This window comes from Pieris rapae, chromosome 6 (genome assembly GCF_905147795.1).
Source record: "Pieris rapae chromosome 6, ilPieRapa1.1, whole genome shotgun sequence".
Taxonomy (NCBI): Eukaryota; Metazoa; Arthropoda; class Insecta; order Lepidoptera; family Pieridae; genus Pieris; species Pieris rapae.
In genome coordinates, this window is record NC_059514.1 from 7,128,209 (window position 1) to 7,151,922 (window position 23,714).

Consider the following 23,714-nt stretch of genomic DNA (forward strand, 5'->3'; position numbering starts at 1 on the left):
TTAATAAAATGTAAAATTTTATGTTTTTAGTTTCATTTAATATGCTAGGTTATTAAGGAAAAAATAATGCTTATGAGTAGCCCTTTCAAACGCTATTATAAAATACATGTAATTTTACTGTCACATTTGGCGGGTTCGATTCCCGGTTGAGGTAGGCGATTTTTAAAAAATCTGTGAATGCAGTTCTACTTATTATTAAAAATAAAACGATGTCTTCTTTCAGTAAAATATCCTATCATTAATATTTAAGGTACTTTCCCTCCGTGTGGCATCGCCGTGGGACGCCCTGTATATATATTAAAACAAATATTCAGAACAGTCAAATATATGGTCCATTCGAAATAGAAATGTGGTATTGACAATCTAATGTAAAACGTACGGTTCGCTCATCGGAAATTTAACGTATCTGTTTTATAACAGTATTTATTGCGAATTCTAGATCAATATCTAATACTTTCAGATTATCGATAACAAAATACAAAATTTTTGCTAATTATTTTAAATATTTATTAAAATATTTATTAAATTATACCTTTAAATAAAGGTTGTACGTTTAATAACATGAACTCAATAATTATACACAATTTAATTTCAAACGATAACGTGTTAAATGTGTATAATAAAGTATTCGTTCATTTGGTGGTTCATTGTTGGAGATTTTACACTCATCGTATATTTTCAATCTCTTTTGATTACTTCAAATCTGAGAATACGTAGACAATTTGGGAAGGATTTAGAAACGAATTCTCGAAATATCCAATTACTTAAAGAAAATCTCGGTTTCGAAAAAGATCCAGATGATAAAAATAAAACTCGGTTAGTTATTTTAGAATACCAAGTCGCGTTATCTAGATTGCTTTTAAATGTTTCAAGAAAATGTTATGAATTTATAACTCCTTTAATCTTGCCATAGTTTTAATTTTTAATTTTTTTGTAATCTTAAAAAGGAATTAAACTTATGTCCCGGGAAACACGCACACGAGCCTACGGATTATAGGATGCGGAAGTGTAAAAAAGTACTAATCAAGGTGCTACAAAGAACTTCTTAAAACTATAATAATAAATAAATAAAAGTCTTTATTCATTTTAAGTAAGTATCTTTTCAAAGTGTAAGATTTGGAAACTCTTTTAAGTAAAAAATACCTGTGTCAGGATTCCCAGCTCTTCCATAAACAAACTTAATTACTTAAAATAATGAAATTATTTAACCTATTTTTTTGAACCGATTCCTTTTGACTTTTCTTTTTTGAACCGTTATCATCACACCTGAGTGCATAAGTAAGTGAGTGTAAGAAAGTAAGTGTGTAAATGTGTGAGTGAGTGAGGGAATGATTAAAAACTGATGAATATTTACGTCTCATTTCTTAAATATTGATCACCTGATATTGATAAATCACAAAATTTCAGTCAATTCGTGTCCAACAGCAATATGACAGGAAAGAGCGTGCCAGCCTTTGAATGACACGACACGGTCACGCTCAACTCCACTCGGAAAATCAATGTTCTAGGTATTTTGTTATTCACATTGTAGAACCGAACATTTCTTTTTCTTCATTTTTAACTTTATCGTTTTCGTATGTTTAACATGTAAATCTAATTTTATGAAATTTATTTAGACGTTAGAAGGAATAGATAGGGCGGGTTCTTTGGGAAATTATAAATCATTTTTGTTGTATAATGTCTACAAAAATACGTATCGTAAACCTTTCTTCCTTCGGGTTTTTAAAGTCAGTTAAATAATGCAGTTTTTGCCAGAAAACCTGCAATAAAACGTCTCGAATCATGATCAAAATAAAGTTCAATTTATAAGTATTAAATATTTTCTTATAAATTTTTGACGTTTATTATTCTGTAATCGAAGGACCATTAATCGACCGGAAAGGCCATTCTTACCAAACCTTCTCTTTTCCAAAGAAAGCATTTCCATGTCATAAACACCATTATAGTGTAAACAAAGCTGAACAACTTCCCTTGAAACGCAAAAAATATGCGTAAATGCCTATCGGACGTGTCATTAGTCATTTTAATCGTTAACGCGTAGACCATTTATTATTGTCTGAATATAAGGGTTTTTGCAGTCTCAAGCATGCCATGAGTTTTGTAAACCATCTATACTATATATATTCAAAAACCATTTATTCATCTAAGTAATATAGTGTACACTTATAAACGTCAAAAAAAATTATACATTAAATGCTTCTAATTTTCCATTCACTGCCAGTTCTCAAATCAAGGGGTAAAACGGAAGAGAAGGACTGGCAATAAACTCTCCGCCACTCTTTTTAATCGCCTAGTTTTTTCTTTTACACAACGTTTGTAAGGAGCTGCAACAACTACACCATGTTCCATATGACATCTTGAGTAATAAGGAATAATAAAATAAATTAAAAACAAAGATTTGTAATCTATCAGCAGGAGGCATGGTGATATAGGAGCACGCACTTACATACTCTATGAAATATATTTCCACACAAATAATTATTAAAAAAGTCTTGATTTCTTAATTAATGTTTCCTTTACTTCACGGTTTTGAAGACGCCTAAAGCATGTTAGAGGTCAGAGAGCAAAATGGTGGAAAAAAGCAACTCAATGGACACCTCGCTACAATACCAAGCGAAGAAGAGGGAGACCATGTGCGCGGTGGACTGATGACTTTATAAAAGCTAACGGTCTTCTGTCGCAAAGACTTGCCAGGGATAGGAAGCACTGGAAACAGCTGAAGGAGGCCTTTGGGCCACAAAGGCAAGCTGTACGAGAGGACATCTATGCAACAAAACCTTAAAGAACTTTCTTATATACATATATATTTTTGTATTCATTAGTTGTATTAGTTGAAATTAAGGCTCTGAAATTTGAAAGCATGTTAAAGTTTTTCATTAATAGCTAATATAGGTTTTCAGTATCTGATCTGTGAAGCAATGGTTCCAATTAAAAAATACTTAAAGAAAAAGAAAGAACAGCTTTGCTTCGGATAAAGACTTATCCGAAGCAAAGCTGGCTTGAGCTATCTCACAAATTTATTACAATGCATTTAAACGTTATCTTTAGTAGAACTGTAAAGTAAATGAGGTAGACTTTGAGAATTCGGAGTTGAAACAGTTATTTAAATGCTATCAACTATTTTGAAGCTTTTAGTTACACAAAATCTGAGCTAATTGCTAAAGTTCTAATTTGCTAACAAATTGTTAATTGCATACGTAATTGCTATAGAAGTTTAGCGAACAAAGCCTGAGTTGGAAGTTTAGAGGCGTATATTGTAAAGTCATTTGTATGTGCTTAATATAATAAAGTCGCTTCATATGTCATTTTATATTATTAAATTCAAGTAGAGTAGGTACTTACAATGACCGCCAAAGCAAGAAAAAAACTACTTTCAGAAATATATTCTTCTTCGTATTCGGTACGCTCTTGACACAGCGGTCGTAATCGCTATGTGGTAATAGAAGACGCAGATGTGATGCGCTTCACGATGTTCCGTCATCGTTGCCTATTGGAGGTCATCCTTCTGCACTGATTCAGAGATTCTCCTATGGCAGACTAAATCTGATCAGTCCAACGTGTAGGTAACCTGCCGCGCTGTCTAGTGCCTTCGACTTTCCCCTGGACGACAAGGCGTTCTATGGACTGATCACCACGCCGAGATACGTGTCCGAAGAATGTAAGGATGCGAGATTGTACTGTTGAAAATAGACTCTGCTTAATACCGAGTTGTTGAAGTATCGAGACGTTTGTACGAAACTCGGTCCACGGAACAGAAATATATTATGATATTCTTTATTATAAAGTAGTAAAGTTTATCGCTTTATAATTAAGTAAGATGTTATAATTAAATTGCCTTTTCTTGTTCTTAAAATATATGGTGTACATGTATAAGCATATACAAGTATAAGTTTCTTAGCTTTGAGGAAAGATAAAAATCTTGTTAATTACTAAAATAGCAATCGCATATACAAGTAATCTGGTGCTGAAATTGCCGTTTTAACTGATTTTGTATTCAAGCATTGCAAATACAGTACATTTTGACGGTAGCCTTTGAATTTTTAATGTTATGATTTTTTTACTTACTTTCCTTTCGCAATTTGCAAACTGCCTAGAGCAATTTTAGGGCATTACGTGATTGAGTGGTATCGCAATGGATTTTAAAATTCATACATTGCAATAAAAGGAAACAAAATATTTTAAATTGATTTTTTTAATCTACAATCTTATATTTGTTCGAACACTTTATTAGCTTTAGTCTATTGCTATAAAGCGATCAAATAAAATCGTGGCGAAAAAAAATTGTTTGCACAAAAAGCCGTTCCTGCCTTTGCCTGGACAATATTATCAACCATACATACTATGTTGTAATATATCTAAACTGTAATCCAAGTACCAAGTAGTGGTACCTACCATGTTACGTGTAAGAAAAATATTTGTTGTTGAAATATACTGAAAATCCATTCTATACAGGTAGGTAATTGTGATGTGGTCGATTATTGTACAGGCAATGGATAAATCAAATTTAGCTCGTTCAAAGACTATTGCAGTCACTTTACTATATAATATTACAATGTAATATTCAACTATCAAACGGTGATTTTTAGTTATATGTTTATAATATGTGGTACTAACCCAGTTCCCACTTTAGACAGGAACACAATATAAAAATAATTTAAAAATAGAACACCTTTGCCTACTCCTAAACCCAATGAATGATTTCCATTAAAACCCACAGCATATCCCTTTTTTATTCTTTGCGTATAAAATACATATTGATACTCATTCTCAGGCTCATACATATTGATTTTAAATAAAATGTTTTATAAGAAACGAATTATTGCACGAAACAATTTATTAGAAGCCTATCTACATACTAATCATAATATATACATAATCTACATACTTATCCAAGTATTTGTGTTTGTTAAATACTGTACAATAACGTAATCAAGATCATACCAGACATCTTCACTATCATTTACTTGACGTAATCGAACCTGTTTTGTATTGGCCTCCTCGGCTTGTCCATGAATAGCACTACAGAGCTCTCAATAACGAGCGAGCTATATAGGTTATATTTGTATGGAAACTGAATTAGCTTGAATATAAACAAGCCTTTAGGTTGCAAATGTAGACGTACTATAGTTTATATGCTTCGTTTTTTATTCCTATATATATTTTTTATATTATATATATATTATATTATATATATTATATTATATATATATATTTGGTTTCATTGTGTATACATGTTGTAGAATTTTATAAAATAAGATTGTAAGTTAAAAGATTATTTAACCGTGCAATAAGTTTATCTTCGATACTTCGTTATTGAGAGAAACTTGAAAGTTAAAACCTTGTAATTAATACTGCAACTAAATAGAGTTCTTAAAACTATTAATGAGGATTGAAATAAGTTTTGCGATTTCCTATAAATTTAAAATAGTTATTACTGATCCTCTTCATGATAGCAAGAGTTTCAATAGTTTATTTCATCCCATATCGTTCACGCCGAATTCATATAAATAAAGATGTATATAAATATTAGACAATACTCTCCATACTAGTCTAGTTAGTTCTTAGCCAGATATATATAAAAAACTTCTGTACTTGATTATTTTGATTTCATTATTTTGTTAAACTTAAATTTAAGTATTCATCTTATAAAACGTTAGATTTTTTTCACATTTTATTCCCTTAATAACTCATTTAAAAATATTTTTACAGCCAGCGACTTAGAGTCAATACGAGCCCTCTTCAATGAAAAGGAAAAAGAGTTGTCTGTGGCGGTGGCGAAGGTGGAAGAGCTGACGCGGCAGCTGGAGGAACTTAGAAGAGGAAGAGTACAACCTGCCCCTCCCTCGGCCCATGAGCTGGACAAACTAAGAAGAGAGCTTATGGTGAGTACTATGTATTAGAATTACCCGTAACACATATAGCTACATGTGATGTGATCTTTTGGGTCAATCAAATATCGCCTTTATACTTCATGAATCTTCGTTATTCTTGAGCCTTCAAACTGGATCTCGAATCTACAAAGGCTTATCTTGGCATGATTTTGAGGTTCCTAAAAACTACACAGATACAGCGCACGATCATAATAACTCTCAGCTACACTCTCAAATATGTATGTATTTGACGTATATCCATACGCACACACTCAAACATTCACTCGTACTTAATGTCTTATAATAAGTAACACTAAAATTACTTTTTTTTACTGTTCTAAACATGTACCATATACACAGCACAGGGACTCCCCAGTATGGGGACTAGCGATAAAAGTATTTATTTTTATTTTTCTGAGAAACGTGATTTTTTGGAAGCTTCTATCCAACAATGGTAGGACAATTATATCCACGTGCCAGTCGAAGTTCGAAAACACCACCTTTAAATTGATAATAGTATGCTTATAATCGCTAACACTCCTATGCTTCGGTATATAACATCAATTTTTACTCGGTTTGCCATACAGCGGTACTATCCAAAATTATGTGCTAACAACTGATTTAATGAAGCAGTAAAAGACTTTAAGATCCTATTGTGAACCCATTTAATGGCTTAAATAACCATTAAGTCTTTATGAAGTATTCTGTGTATAATACAGATTATACGTATACTTCAAATATCGAAATAAAATTGCAGCTCTAAACAACTTTATATTATGTTTGTTTTTAATATTGCTTTTAATATGCTTTCATTGGAAGTCTCGCTAAACGTTAGACTAACCAATATTAGAAAAGAATATTAAAAATAGATGCCTGCGGCTTCGTCTGTGTGGGAACAAACATAGCTTTGGCTGTCTTCAGAAGACATAATAAAAAAATTAAGTAAGGAAAAACACAGTATGTAAACTTAACCAAGTAATAAGTTAAGCCTAACTTAGATATACCGACTCGCATTAATGACGAGATCTGAACCACAGGGATCAGTAGCTCACATTGTAAGCGGTTGTAAGCATTGTAATATGTATAAAAATATTATAAAATGTCGTAGGTAAAAAAACAATACAGTAAAATTACAATTTTAGCTATTAAAAACTTATTCGTCTTGTATACAAGTAACAAAATCGTTCTTACGCTTCTTTGTAAATGAATACAATTCTTCATGTGCCGTAATTATCGAAACCAGTGATTCTAAGGCCTAAGACTCTAAGTAGTTGCCTCAGATTTCTGTATCTGTTTTTCTTGATAATTTTTCTTCCTTAAGAATTAAAATCACACTTATGCTCTTGATACACCCCGCAGATTTTGGGATTTTCATTCATCATCTTTCTTCATCTTACGAATTTTAAAAGCGCACATAAAAATTGTTGAGATATTTTAAATTTATATGTTTATATAATTTATATATAGTTTGTACAATTGAACTATTCAGTACATATAATTAAGTTTCACGTACGATAAAGTGTTTAATCGCAGCTTCAGGCGGTGCCGTCCATTAGATTAAAAAGCTCTAGCATTTGAGATAAACATTTAATTGAAGGAAAGAGGAAATGAATAAAGTGAATAAAACAAAATATTCTATTTTTCTAAATTGAACGTTCGCGATATTTTTATTAATAGAACTCATTTATTTAGTTTCTTCTAAACATTTATGTTCTTAATTGGGAACAAAAGTTTTTAAAAGGAATACAGTTTTAAAAGAAACTAAATTTTGTTCAGAGCACCCTTATAGTGGTACCTTACGAATACAAACCTGGAGGCTCTAGTTTCAGACAAAAATATTTTTTCTCATAGTCTATCTCTGATAACTGACTCTCAGAGAAATATATTTAACATGATAAATAAAACCTTGAAAATAATAATTAATCGGTAGAACCGAAAACGCCCACAGTCGCGATCTCTGTTCGCAATACCGGCTGTAGGCACTGAAATTAAATTTAAGATAAATATATTCGCCTAAATAGGAGGATGACTTATAGTAATCGTACAACGATCATCACAATTACATAGATGACAACACCACAGTACCACAACAGTAATGACATCGCATAGTTCGCGCCGAATATTCGCTACGAGCCAAGTAGGTTGGGGGCATTCGGTCATCACATGCTCTTAATACCTAGAGTTCAACTGCAGTAAATCCATAACTTTGATAACGTTGAATTTTGTCTATATAAATCGAAAACTTATTTTCTTTTGACATACAACTATTCTGTAGATCACTTTTCAAACTGAGGATTCCGCTTTCAAATCACTCGTAAAGGAGTCAGTTTACGATTTGGCATTCTGATCAACAATAACCGCGAATACGCTCGAGTGAGATTGTTTATATTTGGAACTAAAATTTGAATCTCAAATATACCCAAGAATTATATGCATTTGGTAATCTGATAATGCCACCTGACATTTTAAGTCAAATAAAATCGGCTATGTCGCAATAGGAATAGTATATATTTATGACAGTTCTTATAATAAAGACAAGTGAGAATTAGTGGTATGAAAACATGTCCTTGAATAGTTTCCGCATTATATATCATATAACGTATTTTATTCATACTTTCACGAAATGTAGCAGCATTAATAGATATAAAATTTCATAAAATGTATTATTAATTGTACAAAAAGACTAAAGAAAATTCAGAAATATTACATCTTAAATAACTGTCATAAACGGAAAATGGTTTGACAGCTACAGACACAAGACAGATTAGAATTTAAGTATATTTGCCAAATAAGTATTAAAATAAAGATAAAAAAAGATCTTTATAAATGTTCTGGAAGTGTAAGGAATTTTTAGTGGAAATGGAAGCAATTTTGTTATCAAATTTAAGTAGTCATTACCGAATCATGGAAACTGTTGACTCAGTTATTCAAGTGTAGACGAGACGTTTAATAGATAATAGTAGACTAACACGTGTCTATATCTTGATCAATAGTTTTCACTATTATGTCTAAATAACCCTTTGAAATTAACAAATTATACATTTTGCTACAACAATTTTGTAAAGAAAACGAAATTTGTATATAACGTTGTTTCGTAGTTTTTAGAATTTTTTTAAGATTTTCTATGTTTTCTGTAATCGGATAATAACGACTTTATAATAAATTCATGTCAAATATTAAAAACATTACATACATTTTGAACGTAAGCTAGAAATATATAAGGAAAAGTTCAATTTGCGCCGGCGAAGTGAAACTTGTCAGGGTTTGTCAACATTACATTCATTTTTGCGGGATAAATTTTATATATTAAAAAAAAATGTAACCTGGTATTGGCGCTATTTAGTTCAGTAAATATTTGGCTTACTCTTTTATTTATTTTTATTTTTTACTCATCATTATAAGGCATGACATTCATTAAGTGTCGGAAGTTTATTGAATAGATTCTACTTAACAAATAAATTTAATTGCAAAACAAATTTATCAGTAAATATTTGTGTAAGTTTTTATTTTTTCAGAAAACTTCAGCAACAACATCAAAAGCATAGTTCAATTTTAAAAATGGAACACAAGCTTTTGAATAGTATTCGTAAATAAAATTTTACCATATCTATGGCAAACGCTGTATTGATGTGGTCGCCAACATTGATATTCCTTTATTTTTTAATATTTATAAGTAGTGGTAGTACATAACTACATTATTTAATAAACTTTGATTTGATTTGTAATACGTGGTTCCAGTACGTATTCACTTCGATACTCCTAATACCGATAGGGTTAACAAAAATGTTGCGAAACTCTCCCTAAGCGGATCGAACAATAAATTCCAGTTACTTCGTGGAAATAGAACAAAATGCGTCACAGGCTTTGTTGAATGTTCTATTGGTCCTTTTTATTGCTTCATTACAGCATTTATGAATGTATTGAAAGAAATATGAAACTGTAAAATATTTAGTTTGACTACACACATACATACTTAAATTCTTTAATTGATGTGTAATCAGCCTTCCGTCTTTTAACTTGTCAATTGATTCTTGGACGGTCATACTTTCCTTAACAATATGGTGCACAGTGGGGTTGAGGTCCAACCCTTTTTAATTGGGCTAGAAACATGTCTTTAGAATTCGCTGATTTCCTACCCTTTATAGTCAGAAAGCAAATATCATTGAAACATACACAATGTATAAACGTCAGTAACAATGATTTAAAAAAGCTTTCAAAATTTACGTTTCAAATTATCAAATCAGGGCCGTAGAACTGTCGAGAAGAAGTCACAATATACTATCTCTGTAATATAATGTTACTCCAATATATACTATTATTAATAATTAATATTCCTGCTATCCAAGAAACGAGAACCTTCCAGAACCTCCTGCACTCTGTCTAGACACAGCTAGATCGACTCTAATCAATATTTTTATTAATTTCATGCAAAACAACTATATATTATACATTTTTGATATATGTATTTAGATCATTTGTTTTAAGTTTTAACGCTAAGTGAAAACAAATTAAGACATTTAGAACAGATTGCAACAGTATTTCACGCGCAATAAAATATTTTAATATCTTAAATTCGAATCGCTCGTAAACGCGTTTTACTGTTCTTCTAACTGCCAATCACTGATTACAAAGTGATAATATACACTGATTTAATTAAGATATTTAGTACTATTTCCTTAACTTTGTTGTTAAAGTTATCTATAACACTAGGTAACCCTGCAAATATTTTTTGCCATATTACAGTACTAATATAAATTGGCAATTTAAACGAGGGCTTTTTTAAAATACCTGAATAATTAACATTATATAATAATTTAAATTTATATTTATTATATTTGAAAAATAATATTGCAATATTTAGAAATGTTCTAATATATTAAATTTTTAATACCTAATATATGCAGCTTTTCGTTATGGTTCTAGTAACTCGAAATTATTTATTTAAAATCGTTTCGAGCATAAGTCATTTTTAATAATATGAACTTGGACACACTGCCCTATATAAATGATACGAGACGATCTAAATCGGTCTGATCTTCACGTCACAGGAATAGTCAAAGAGCTCAGGGCTTTTAGATTTTAAGGCCACTGAGAAAACTTTGGTGTATTAGTTGCCTTATAAAATTATGTTAGTTCTGGCTTCATATAGCAAAATGTTCCATGTGCCACTAAAAAGGTAGGCAAGGCATTAAGGAGAAACGAAGTTTGCGGGGCAGCTAGTGAATGCTTATAAAAAACAAACGATCACGAAACATATACAGAAATTTAAGGCTCAGATATAGAAGCTACAACCTTCTAAGTCTAGGTCGTCATAATTTTATATCTTCGTGCGTCAGCGAAACAATCAACGATCGAACAAAAGTAATAGGTACTTTATAACAGTTGTTACCGTTAGCTGATTGATACCTACATTACCTCTCGGAATTATAATCTTATTTTTTAACTCATATAAGCCGCTGCTGTATGTATACAGCACATTACATAGTACATTAAAAAATAATTTGTGAAAAAATTTAAATTTCGAATAAAAGCATTAGGTACATTATTTCATATAAAATAATCGTTTTCGATTTTACAATGACCATACGGTCCGACAATTGAGACTCATTTCATTTTAAAATGTTATTTCATCTCTCTAACTATAACGGGATGGAGCCAGGTGCCAATACTCTTTGACAATTCAGTAAGAGTTGCAACAGGGGACTTATGTGACCTCCCGAGTGTGATTTATTAGTGTATATAAAATATTTTTCAGTATCCCAACAATTTTACGGTCGGTTTAATTTTAATATTTTTTAGTGTTTTTGGAATTTATTTTTCATCTAGTCAAGCAAGTTTGTATGGCATTTGAATATATAATTGTTTGTTTACATTTGAAGTTGTAATGAAAAACGTTTACTTCCATTTACTTTTATCTGGACTGCATCACAGTTTATTTACTGTGATGTTCCTCGTAGAAAAGTTTCAAGACGAAATTAGTTATCCGTTTATTGACAAACGTAACAAACTAATAAATATAAGATATTATATCAGTTATCAGTACTTTAACTGCATAACACCCTCCTCACAATAATGGTTGTTTTATTTAGTAAATAATACATAAAAATTGTTGTCATGATTTATGTCATAAAATGATAATTTGATTAAAATATATGTAAACATAATAATGCAGATTAAAATATACGTTATTTACATGGAACCACAATAAAAATATTATTGAAAGGTATGTTACAGTACATATATTCGTTGACATGGAAAAAGTCGTTCAATTGGAATTGATTTCGCTCAAGAATGAATTGGTGGTCAGATAAATCGTAAAATAATAGCTTTTCGATAAAATGAACTATGTACGGGGTGATCGAGGATAATGGATTTTTTACTGACTTCCTGCTAATATTTACTTTACGCCGCTTTATTTACGCACAATATTGCTTATTTTTGGAGATTGAATCGCGTTTTTTAACTCAATTAAGTCTTAATAACGGAACAGTAAATTCAAACGTTTATCATCTGTATCTGATTTATTTATGAAAAAAAAAAACTTTTTGGTAAAAATAAATTAATTTCGTAAGACAAGTATTTCAAATAATGACCTTAACATGTTTTAAACTGGTTTAGTTTTTTATTAGTTTGTCTTTAACATAACTAAGAACATCTTTATACTAGAAAAAAAAAGACATGTATTGATGTTAATTTTATACATGGTTTAGAGAAGAATCCGCTTACTTATTCAATATTTATTAGATAGTTACAGGACTAAACTCTTAATTACAGTATCGGAACAAGCTGAACGAACAACAGAACGGGAGATTATCAGCGCAGAGGGCAGCACTAGGCGCCCGGCAAGAAGAGATGAGGAGCATCGATCGAAGGGTGTCTGAACTCCAAGCAAGGCTTTTGAGGAAACGGGCTCTCAATAGACAGCTAACTGCTGCTCATAGACAGCCGCAGCAGAGGTAATACTTTCTCTATATAACTCCTGAAACAATGCAATAGTGCTTCCATATTTGAAAAAGTAAAGAAGTTGTCAGAAACTATACCGCTACTTGGGCGTGCTATGCCTTTACTGTCTGGCCAATAATTCGGTCAGTTCGAATTAAATTAACAATGTTAATAAGCCCTCACTATTTACCCACAATAATAAAGTCAATTAAATGAGGTTACGGTTATCAAAGTCACGGGGTTCTTTAGTAGATGCGGACATATAGTTATCTCAATAAACTATGCCTGGAACCACAAATTATCCTGGCAGATGGCACTGCTAGTCCCTAGGTTAGATACCGACGGATCAATGATACTACTACATATATTCTGTGAACGAGTTTGTTATGAAACTCCTAAACGGCTGGACAGATTTGGATGACATTTTTTGTGTGTTTAAGTGGATTCGAAATGATTCTTACATATATTTTATTGGTATTTAAGACGTGTGTAACAAGACAACATCTGTCGGATCCGATACTATATCTGTAGATCTTTACTTTAAAATTTACCATCTACCTACATTATCCAATAATAAATAATTCACAACTCTAACATAGGAGATATTAAGTTAATTTTGCCTAAAACTAACGCTGAAGGTAATATAATATTGTGTGTTATTTTAAGGGACTACATTTTGTGACTAATTAATTCTGAGCATGCTCAATATACATACATAGAATAAGATTGATAATGTAAAAAGCCACAAGCATCAGCTACTATACTCCCGCCTCATCAGAGGTGAAACTTTGTCGATTATAGTTTGCGATGAGTGCTGTGATTTATGAGGAAAATGTTTATTCTATTATCTCTGGAATTCGCAAAAGATATTCATGGCTATTAGAATTTCATATGTGGTACAATAAACCGTGTTATAGGAGGGATTACTGTATACAAGGTTCATTTCTCACAACACGTGAAAAAATGCAACAGATTTTAATAATATTTAGAATCTACACGGATATATAAATATGTCAGCATCAAGTTTAACACTTAATTGCAAACAAAAAATATATACTTACAATATTTACATAATTTTATATATGTGCAAACTTCGCGTAGAACTAGAAAATATCTTCAATCAACCTCATATGTCATGTACTTTTAAAAATGTTGCAAAGTTGAAACGTACCAACTCTTGTTTATACCTTCTTTATCTCTGCAAATTAATCTGGAACATAGTCCTGAGATTATCTCGAGAAACTATGTAGGTAACAAAGTTTGTGAGGAAACTTTTACAGTGCTAAAGTTTTAATAGTTCAGGCTTCGAGCGTTTGTCTTACTAATACTTGCTACTAAGGTAATTGCTTTTGTTTTTAGACGATTTTTCATCGAAAAATATTATTTAAAAAAGCCTACCACTTTCGTATACAAAGAATCGTGGAAAATAAAATGTCGTTTACAAATTAGAGTAGTATCGAGAAATTAATTATGTTTTAACATTAAGCATTTATGTTAAAACATAATTAATTGCTTATTATTAAATCAGATAATTACGTTTTATTCAATAGTTATATCTGGTCTCAAACAGAATATCATTTGCATGCCTATTCATATGTGGCGGATTTTTGTAATTTATGTAACTAATTGTAAGACTAATTCTAGCAAATAAATGATTTGAATTTGAGGCTTATAAAAACACAAAGGATCAGCTTATTAATTTAAATATTATATTTTTCAGAAATACCAATCCCACGCCGATGCAGCAACTGCCCAATTACCCTGCTGGTAATCAGATCAGCCAACCAAAGAACCCACAAAGAGGCAACGTGGCTGCTGTTGAGCCATATAACCACATACCACACGCGCAGAGCCTGCATAATAATAATTTCCAGGTAGAACTTGTGAAACAATTTATTATAAAGCAACTTTGAGTAGCTCTACCATGATTTTATTTCCCAAAATAAATATTCATTTGTCTTAGGGCCTGTTTCAAAATGTATGGACAAAGTACCAAATAGCTATTCAACACATAAATTATTCGAAAGATAAAAGTTCCAAATAAGATACTTCGCGTTTCATGACGAATAGCGCTATGACAGTCGTGAAACGCAAAAATACTGTTTATCCTACCAATTAGTAATAAATAGCTTATTTGGAACTTATACGGACATTGTGAAACAGACCCTTAAAGTCATAAGCGACAAGAAAGATCTTTCATCGTAGCATATAATAAGAAGAACACACCTTGACAAAGTTTTAAATACAATGTCAAACATTATTATTAAACATCTTATAAGGTCATACACTTCATGGTAGAGTTACAATTGTTTAAAATCGAGTCAGTCATTATTAACTTTCACGGCATAGAGTTATAAAGCAATTGAAAAATCAAATACATCGCTCGGTTTCACCGAAAGCCTTTCTATTGCAGCCATGATGCTAGATTTGCTTTAATTTAAAATATATGTGGAAATTTATATCTTGGCTAATTTAGTATTAGTCGTTTGCACTAACCTCTATGTAAAGTGTTATACATTTAATCACAACAGCATTACTCTAACAGGTAGTGTGCGCTAGTTTATTCAGGCGATCAATGTTTTTTTGCAGGCTGTAAAGCAGAATAATGTGCCATTAAAACAACTAACACAAAGTGAAAACATGCAAAACCACCTTACGCAGCAAGAAGCCCATTTTCTGCAGCAAAAGCCACTGATGAACCCCCTATACAATGGCAATTATCATATTCAACACTCACAGGACCAATATCCCACCCAGTACCCTAACAAACCGGATACAAATGCATTTAACCACGTTCAGCAGGGAATAACGAATTCTTACGAAAAATCTATATTCGATCACGTCAACAAATATTCAGAGTTCCCAAAACAACAGTACAGTCCAAATAGCACCAGCAGTTCAAACAGCAATCAAAATGCAAAAGAGCCTAAAATTAATGAACAAGAATTCCCTCCCGAATTTGCTGCGAGCAAATCGGATCCTAAGTATCAAACACTTCCATATAATACGAAATTTCCAAATGGAAAAGTGAACGGAAAAGAAGATAAGAATCAAAATGTCAACCATATGACGGTGCATTCGACACCTCTTTCGGTGGTTAATAAAAGTCTCGCGACACCTCTAAGTCAAGAAACAGCATATCAAGAACAGACATATCAGCTACAAAAATCAGATTCATCCAGCAGATGTAATCAAGAAGGAAAGGAAAATCATGCATATCAACAGAATTCTAGGTTAAGTAATAGTCAAGAATCGAAGAATGGAAAAAGTCAGGGTAATCTGAAAGGAAGTTCGCCAAGCATGTTGTCTAGCTCCTCTGCCAGCAGTTCTATAGGATTCGGGGTGAGTCTCATTCTCATGTCATCGTCATATGCAGTAGCATTAAATCTATCATGCTTTTATTTGTGCTAGTAACATTATCATAGATTACTGGAGAAGTATATAATATAATACAAAGTTTGACGAAAGTTATTTACTAACTACATGTATGTGGTATTAATACTAATTTAACTTTACTTTTATAATATATACTGCTCGACCACATCATCGCTCTGTGCACCCACATTTGTAAATATCACCATCATTCATTGCAGAAACCCGTATCGAGTGTAGCCCCTACATCGGTTCAGGTCGGCAAACCATCACCCATTTACCAGACATCCTCGACAAAAATCCAGCCGGTTCAACCGCAAACCGTTCAGACACAGACCCTTAACGCTAATCCTTCCCAAAACCAGATCAGAAACACGGCATCGGGAATTTCGAACTTGAGCGGCCAGAATTTGTCTCAAAGCCTGCTTTTGTCTCCTCCGCAAAGTGCCAGCACTCCCCTTTCGACTCCAGACGTGAGCGCCGACAAATCGCCCAAACCAGCGCTACCTCCCAAACCCAGCATCAAGGTATGTTGCTCATTCAATTCTAGCTAAAATTCAACCAACAACTATTAATCCTTTGCACTTTATATATATTTGATACTTTAACATCTCTTTATTGACAGGTATTAATCAATTTAAGATTTCTAATGTCTTTCTAATTAACTTAGCTATATTGTTAGTTATGGATAGAGAGATTTAGGAATATAAGTTTAATTTTTTAATGTTTTTATCTAGAATAGTTGGTGTGGGATTTTGGAATTCTATCGTATTAGTAATTACTGTTAAGATAGAAAAATGTAGTGATAAATAAATAAATAAATAAACTTAATTTTAATTACGTTACAGACTCCACCGAGACAGTCGGCTAACAACGATACTGGTTTTCGCGAAACGAACCCACCTGACTCAACAGAGACCGATTCTCAGAAAGAAAACGGAAACTCAAATGAGATGATTATTAAAGCGCGCCCCTTAACAATTAGGAAACCACCGCTAAGCGAACAACCAAAATTGAGGAGCGCCAAAAACGGTCTAAGCAACAGACGGATCGAAATGCCTCCCGCATTTCTTTTCCCAGAAATGGAAGATGACAAGGAGAGGCTAAAAAAGGAGGAACCGATGAATAATAACATATCTAATGGAAGCGATAAGGAAGATAAAGATGTATCTGATATAGTGGAGCAAATAAGCTCAGTGGATCTTAACCAGGAGTCTCGTAATGATGTGGTCCGGAGATCGAAGAAGGGAAATCTGAAGCAAGGGGGTAAGGCTCCGCTCGCGAGGCGAGTTAGCTTCGACCCTCTCGCTTTGTTGTTAGATGCTAGTCTTGAGGGCGAATTGGAACTTGTTAAGAAGACTGCAACACAGGTAATTTTTATTGCATTAAAACTGTTATATAATAATTTGAATATATATCTTCATAGGATGGATGCGGAAATAGAATCGTCGTGGGCGCAGCAAAATGTCCTATTTTTTATATTAACAACACTATGAAGTATTAGTTACAAAGTTTCACTAATTATAAAATGTATCAACAGATGGCACTTCATCCAATTATATTTCCCCATTATTAATTAATTTCAATACATTTGCAGGTGCAAAATGCAAGCGCTGCAAACGACGAGGGAATTACAGCTTTACACAACGCCATCTGTGCCGGCCATTTCGAGATAGTCAAGTAATTATTTATATTTATACCACAATTAATATAATACAACTAAGTGAGATTTGTGGCGTTGTAGGGGTTATCTCTGGAAACTGAACTAATTTAAAAATGCTTTTACCAATATAATGTTATTTGTGTGTGTCATATTCATATATATAAACCAAAATAAGAAAGACGTGGTTTCTTGGTAGTCGGAGAACAAAACATCGATCGAAAACGTTTCTTACGAACGCTGTTTTTCGATGAGTGATATATGACCGAGTTCTAAAGACTAGTTGTAGAGTTTGATAATGCCTATAAAAAGTCAGTGCCATAGCCTAACTTTTTATATAAAAACAAGCCCTCTGCGGCGTCTGTCTCTGTCTGTCTGTCCGCAATAAACTCAAAACTTACTGCATGCAATTTATTTTCACCAATATCTAGAATGGTTTTAGGAAAGGTATATGATATTAAGAAGCGGATATATTATAAAAAGATTCAAACACTCTTCGAAGCCCGGTCGTGCCCCATATATGACACTTGCACGCTAAAACCCTTATAAAAATATGGCTTATCAAACAAAATTATCTATGAATGGGTCAATTATTGTACATACGCCGTTTAAGTTTATCCATTTAAGTTAATAAAATAAATAACATGAAATTTCTGAGGCTTTTTAATTACCCATAGAATATTGTTATTTATTTATTTGATATATTGGAGATAATTTTCACAATTTATGACAAATATTTTTCAGGTTTTTAGTAGAGTTAGGTTGCGATGTCAACGCCCAAGACTCCGATGGCTGGACTCCTCTCCATTGCGCCGCGTCGTGCAACAACCTACCCATGGTTCGATTTCTAGTCGATAATGGTGAGTCATTTTTATTGCAAGTACAGTTTACTACATACCCTTCTTATCTATAACTATTTTTAATACGCCTTTTGAACAAGTGTTTACACTTATGTATGTTTTCTTAGTTATATTATTTAAAATAAAATACAATTGCTGTCGTTTGGATTATTAGTATACTGATTGTATCTTAAACCTACCAAAAGTAGAGATAAATATTTTTAAACATTTATTTTTAATATTTATATTTCCAGGCGCCTGCATATTTGCAACGACACTATCAGACCACGAGACTGCAGCAGAGAAATGTGAGGAAGACGAAGAAGGCTTTGACGGCTGTTCAGAGTACCTCTATAGTAAGTATTTTTTTTTATATATAATAGGGTGGAAAACGAGCATGCTGAACGCCCAAAAAGGGCAGTCATCGCAGCCCTTAGACACCCCTTAGTGGGTGCGTTGCCAGCCTTTAAGAGAAGAGTACGCTCGAATTTTGAATCGTTGGAGGTCGTATTTCTCAGGGAAAACCCCCGCCGGTAAGCGATTCCACATTTCGCTAGTTCGCAAAAAAAAATCCCCTATGCATCGGATTGTGGAAGATTTCCAGCCATCAAGTATAGTGAAGCATTTCAGAATTGTAACTTCGCATAAATTTTAAAGATCGCTGCAAAAAATTACCTATGTTGCTTTACAAAAAACAATATTTTTAATTTCCAGGTGTTCAAGAAAAATTAGGTATAATGAACAGCGGTATAGTATACGCCGTGTTCTCGTATACGGCGTCGCGTTCCGACGAACTAACTTTCGAGTCGGGCGCGAGGCTTCAGGTGCTGAGGAAGGGAGACGACAATGAAAGGGAATGGTGGTGGTGTCGGGATGATACGCACGAGGGATACGTGCCTAGGAACTTGCTTGGGGTGAGTTAGATGTATACCTATAAAATATAGAGGAATAATTGAGAAATGATTGTTGTAATAGTAGATATTTAAATTTTTAAACAATTAATGTCTATACATAAAAGAAGTTTTCTGCAACTAAACAAAGACCTATTCTCTTCGTTCTCATAGCAATTTTGGATTGGTTATATCTTCGGCATTTATAAATATATATATGTACTTACGAAGTGGCTTAATTTAGAAACTAAAAATTTCTGCTATCATTAATTAAAGTTAATCTAATCTAATAGATTAGATTAGCTAGTTTTCGCTAGTAAACGAAAGCCCTGGCAAAGAAATTTAAAAACAGGATCCAGAATAGTTTTCTAGACAATATAATAATACATATACGCGACTTGTATTATATATTTTGAACGTCCCATTGTAACTGGGATATGAGTCGCACACGCCATAATCCTAATTTATATTATTTGTTTCAGTTATATCCGAGAGTAACCCCACAGCAAGAATAAAAATGGCTTAAGTAACGGACCTAATATGTAAATAGTTATTTTTTATGTATTTATAATATGTATTTACTTTACATTGTATACAATTTTATGAGATATAATATTTTGTAAATATTTAATTAAGTTCGAAACAAATGAGATTATATTGTAGATTTTATAAATAATGAGTCATTTTAATTAATTTGTACCTAATATAATTGCAAATTGTGAAATATTACACATAAATTGACAATACAAAGTAATTATTACAAACTATTTTCTTGTTTTATTTTTATTATTTACTCTCTAGTCTAAACTGCATTTTCTAGTTAATTGTGTGAAAATTAAAAATATTCTCTGTCCAGTGTCTCGTCTACTGTTTTATAATGTGTCAAATATATATATAATTTTATGCGATATCTTCATACATTTGATTCAGCAGTGACAAATAGGACCACGACGTACTTAATATCTGGAAAGGGCAATTTATATTTATTTACGAATTTATTCAAATTACGATTGAATCAACGATTTCGTATTCAAACTACTAATAATACAATGGCGCTACCACACTATATGCGCAATCGCTTCGGATTGCATCTATTCTTTGATAATTTATTCTTTTCTTTCTTTTGTTTTCCGTCTAATGTGTTTGTTGTCTTGTTTCTGCACATACCTTGTATTTTACTTAAAATACAAACAAAATAATACCTTTGAAAGTGTGGTCAAGGTCACGTCAGAAAATCCTAATGCCGATAACGTGCACGGCTTTTGAGCCCTGGAAGGTAATTTAAAAATAAACTGGTTTTAACTAAATCTGGTTTTTTTTGGCCAGTGTGAGCGGGAAGGTCATATATAGTTTTGTTAAAGATATATATAGAGATAATAATTTGTTTTGTTAAGACTTAAAATCTTAGGGGAAGATTCAAAGTTCATACATTCGAGTAAGTATCACTTCCATGTGTCAAACACAATATAAACACAATATGTGTTAGATATCGACTCATAGTCATTTAGAAACGAGACTTAGCGCTAAGTGTGCCTTCTCGTATGTCATTTCTGATTCTTACCCTTATAGTTTTTCTTCTACTTACCTGATAATAATTATCTGAATATATTTTCGAAATTTTACGCTTCTGTTGTACCAGGGACAGTTGTAAGCAGCTTCAGCTATACCAGAGCTCTAGAATAATATTAAATGAAAATATTCATATGGATGATTTTAGTTAAAATTTTGGTGCAGAACATAAGAAATTTATACATAATAATTGTGACGGGATCACAGGAGCTTGAACACATAAAAAATATCAAGTATAGGTACGTTAATAAGGCTTAACTATTATTATGTAATAAAATAATTTCTATCGATGTAGGACGACGTAGTGGCCCCTTGACATAATTACTTACAGCATCTGATAGAAGTTGTCCAGACCAACAGAAGTTGAACATGGCAAGTATTACTCCAAATGTTGCTAGCAGGCTCTTGATTAAATCTTTTCCAACCTAATGAAGGATTTATGTTAGAATTAGGTCCTTACATATGAAATTGGCGTTTTGTTACAAAATATGTACTAGATAGCATAAAATTGCATGCTTATAGGTAGATAATTAATCGCTTTACTAAACAAACCATTCGGGAATCAATAAAATGTTTGAAGGCAGTTTTGACTGCCCTACCAGAGTTCGTATGCACGTTCCAAAAAAGTTAGCGGTGACTTCAGTACTCACTATAGTAAGAAACCCAAAACAGCAGATAATTATAGATGAAAACGTCACTTGTACGAACAGCAAAGGTCCAAATATGAGATTGACGTTATCGACAACCCTGAAAGGATAAACATCATCAAAGTAAACAGATTCAAAGACATTCACATAATATTCATTCTCCGAATTACACTTTATTCTGCTTTCAAAATGAATCTTTGAAATCTAAATGTTGAGTGTTAAATGGGCGTGTTGTGTGCGCGAATCTGCGATTGTGGCTATAGATGTTTCACATCAAAAATATTGACTCGTCTAGGTATTATCATTTAGTCGACATCAGTGGTATAAAAATTCCTCAAGTACCAGCTCGCTTTCTTTGAAATTATAAAATATACCTTAGCAATTTTTGATGGTCTTTAACAATTTCCTTTACCAGACTGTAATCTTTGTCCTGTTCCTCGTTATCTACCTTCATATCATTTAAATCTACTTGTAATGCAGCTAACAGGCCACTTACATCAAATGTTATTGATGTAAGAATAAAATCAATGGCAATATAAGCACAAATATGAACTGTGGCACCTAGAAATAATAGATCGTTTTACATTGACTCTCCAATATTTAGAAAAATCAGATACAAACATAGAAAAATCCTTATTTATTTATTTATTGGGAAACCAAACAGAGACATCCTTGTAATAAAAACAAAGTCAAAAATAAAACACAATACAAACACACTGGATGCATCCACAACAGGTTACACTTATACAAAATAGAAACACCTTACCCACAATAGAAATATAAAAATAAGCGGCCGCATATGCCCAATGAGATTGTAAGAAGCTGAAGAAATAGGTGTCTAGCGGAAACTGATAGTCAATCTTTGATGTAGTTAAACTTGTGTAAATTGTCATCAGTAAAGGCACAAGAAGAAAGAATGTTATAGCTACGTAACCGCAGTAATAAAAAACTGTAAAAAAAGGGATATTATAAATTACTTTACTATTTGATCTGATATATAAATGAGTGCCAGTAATTTTAAAAGAAAGCATAGAATAATTAAAATTTTATATTTTTTTTGTAGAATATTTTGTAAAAAATTTTCTTAAATAAGTACAAGGTTTATCGTCAGTAATCTATTCTAGATCTTTATACTTAAGATACTTAAGACTATAAGATCAGCGATAGCCTAAACTGACGTGAGGCACTGCTGATTGTCCATGTAGCAAGAGTAGCAAATGCTACGGGCCCCGCGGATTTAGGAGCCGATTTAGGGATTTACGTACCCGTAATAAAAAAATATTAATTCACATAGCAGCGTACTCTTACCTCACTTCCACTTAAAAATCTAAAACTATTTGTCACGTTAAATCCTAAATATAAGTAGGTACTAGGTAGGTATTTTACAAACTTTTTACCGTAACTTTCTAAAGTTTAATTATAATCGATGTATTTAGATTTTAGACTAGCATCTAAACCACATCTACCTTTCAAGCGGCCAGATTTTTATTTTTATGAGAATGTCTTAATCATCTCACTTTGTGGAATATAGATTATGATTTGCTTAAATAGGTCTAATTGAAAGTGCTACTATTTCTATATTTGCCGATATTAAATCCAAAAATATTTATTTGTTTTATTTAATACTTGAAGGGCCCCTTGTTAGAATTTGTTATAGGCCCCGCGCTGGCTTTATCCGGCACTGGTGTGAGGTACCTACAGCATGGTTAATGATCACCCACAAATCACTACATATTATAAAACAAAGTCGCTTTCTCTGTCCGTATGTCCCTTTGTATGCTTAAATCTTTGAAACTACGCAACGGATTTTGATGCGATTAATAGATAGAGTGATTCAAGAGGAAGGTTTATATGTATAATAACATCCATTAAATAGTGGAGAAGTACTGTTATTTTTGAGGTGTGATGTCGTAAATAATTACATT

General features: G+C 32.3%; 2 protein-coding genes across 7 annotated transcripts in view; one reads left to right on the forward strand and one right to left on the reverse strand.

The window, feature by feature from the left end:
- Positions 1-20,340, forward strand: part of LOC110991377 (apoptosis-stimulating of p53 protein 1) — a 176,068-nt gene extending 155,728 nt beyond the window's left edge. For 5 of the 6 annotated variants that reach the window (XM_022256721.2, XM_022256723.2, XM_022256718.2 and 2 more), the window contains 11 exons: positions 5,710-5,882; positions 12,645-12,826; positions 14,533-14,686; positions 15,402-16,154; positions 16,406-16,711; positions 17,033-17,554; positions 17,782-17,864; positions 18,589-18,704; positions 18,938-19,039; positions 19,398-19,597; positions 20,056-20,340. In XM_022256721.2, the coding sequence (XP_022112413.2) occupies positions 5,710-5,882; positions 12,645-12,826; positions 14,533-14,686; positions 15,402-16,154; positions 16,406-16,711; positions 17,033-17,554; positions 17,782-17,864; positions 18,589-18,704; positions 18,938-19,039; positions 19,398-19,597; positions 20,056-20,088 (2,624 nt within the window). In that variant the 3' untranslated portion in view covers positions 20,089-20,340. The remainder of the gene's footprint in view (positions 1-5,709; positions 5,883-12,644; positions 12,827-14,532; positions 14,687-15,401; positions 16,155-16,405; positions 16,712-17,032; positions 17,555-17,781; positions 17,865-18,588; positions 18,705-18,937; positions 19,040-19,397; positions 19,598-20,055) is intronic. The other variant, XM_022256717.2, reaches the window with a different exon arrangement.
- A 65-nt stretch (positions 20,341-20,405) lies between these two features.
- Positions 20,406-22,732, reverse strand: LOC110991366 (odorant receptor 85b-like). Its single transcript, XM_022256703.2, has 7 exons — positions 22,556-22,732; positions 22,164-22,350; positions 21,793-21,889; positions 21,472-21,567; positions 21,159-21,247; positions 20,776-20,842; positions 20,406-20,536 (listed from the first exon to the last, which is right to left on the reverse strand). The coding sequence occupies exons 1-7, from the start codon at positions 22,680-22,682 to the stop codon at positions 20,474-20,476; spliced, it is 726 nt and encodes a 241-aa protein (XP_022112395.2). The 5' UTR covers positions 22,683-22,732; the 3' UTR covers positions 20,406-20,473.
- Between the last annotated feature and the right edge of the window lie 982 nt (positions 22,733-23,714).

What these genes read in the sequence shown, in the direction of transcription:
- LOC110991366 (XM_022256703.2), bottom strand. Translation starts at nt 22,682, where the DNA reads ATGACAATTTACACAAGTTTAACTACATCAAAGATTGACTATCAGTTT. An exon ending in GACCATCAAAAATTGCTAAG is followed by an intron (nt 21,890 to 22,163) that starts GTATATTTTATA and finishes TTATCCTTTCAG; the next exon opens with GGTTGTCGATAACGTCAATC. An exon ending in GTTTTGGGTTTCTTACTATA is followed by an intron (nt 21,568 to 21,792) that starts GTGAGTACTGAA and finishes ATCCTTCATTAG; the next exon opens with GTTGGAAAAGATTTAATCAA.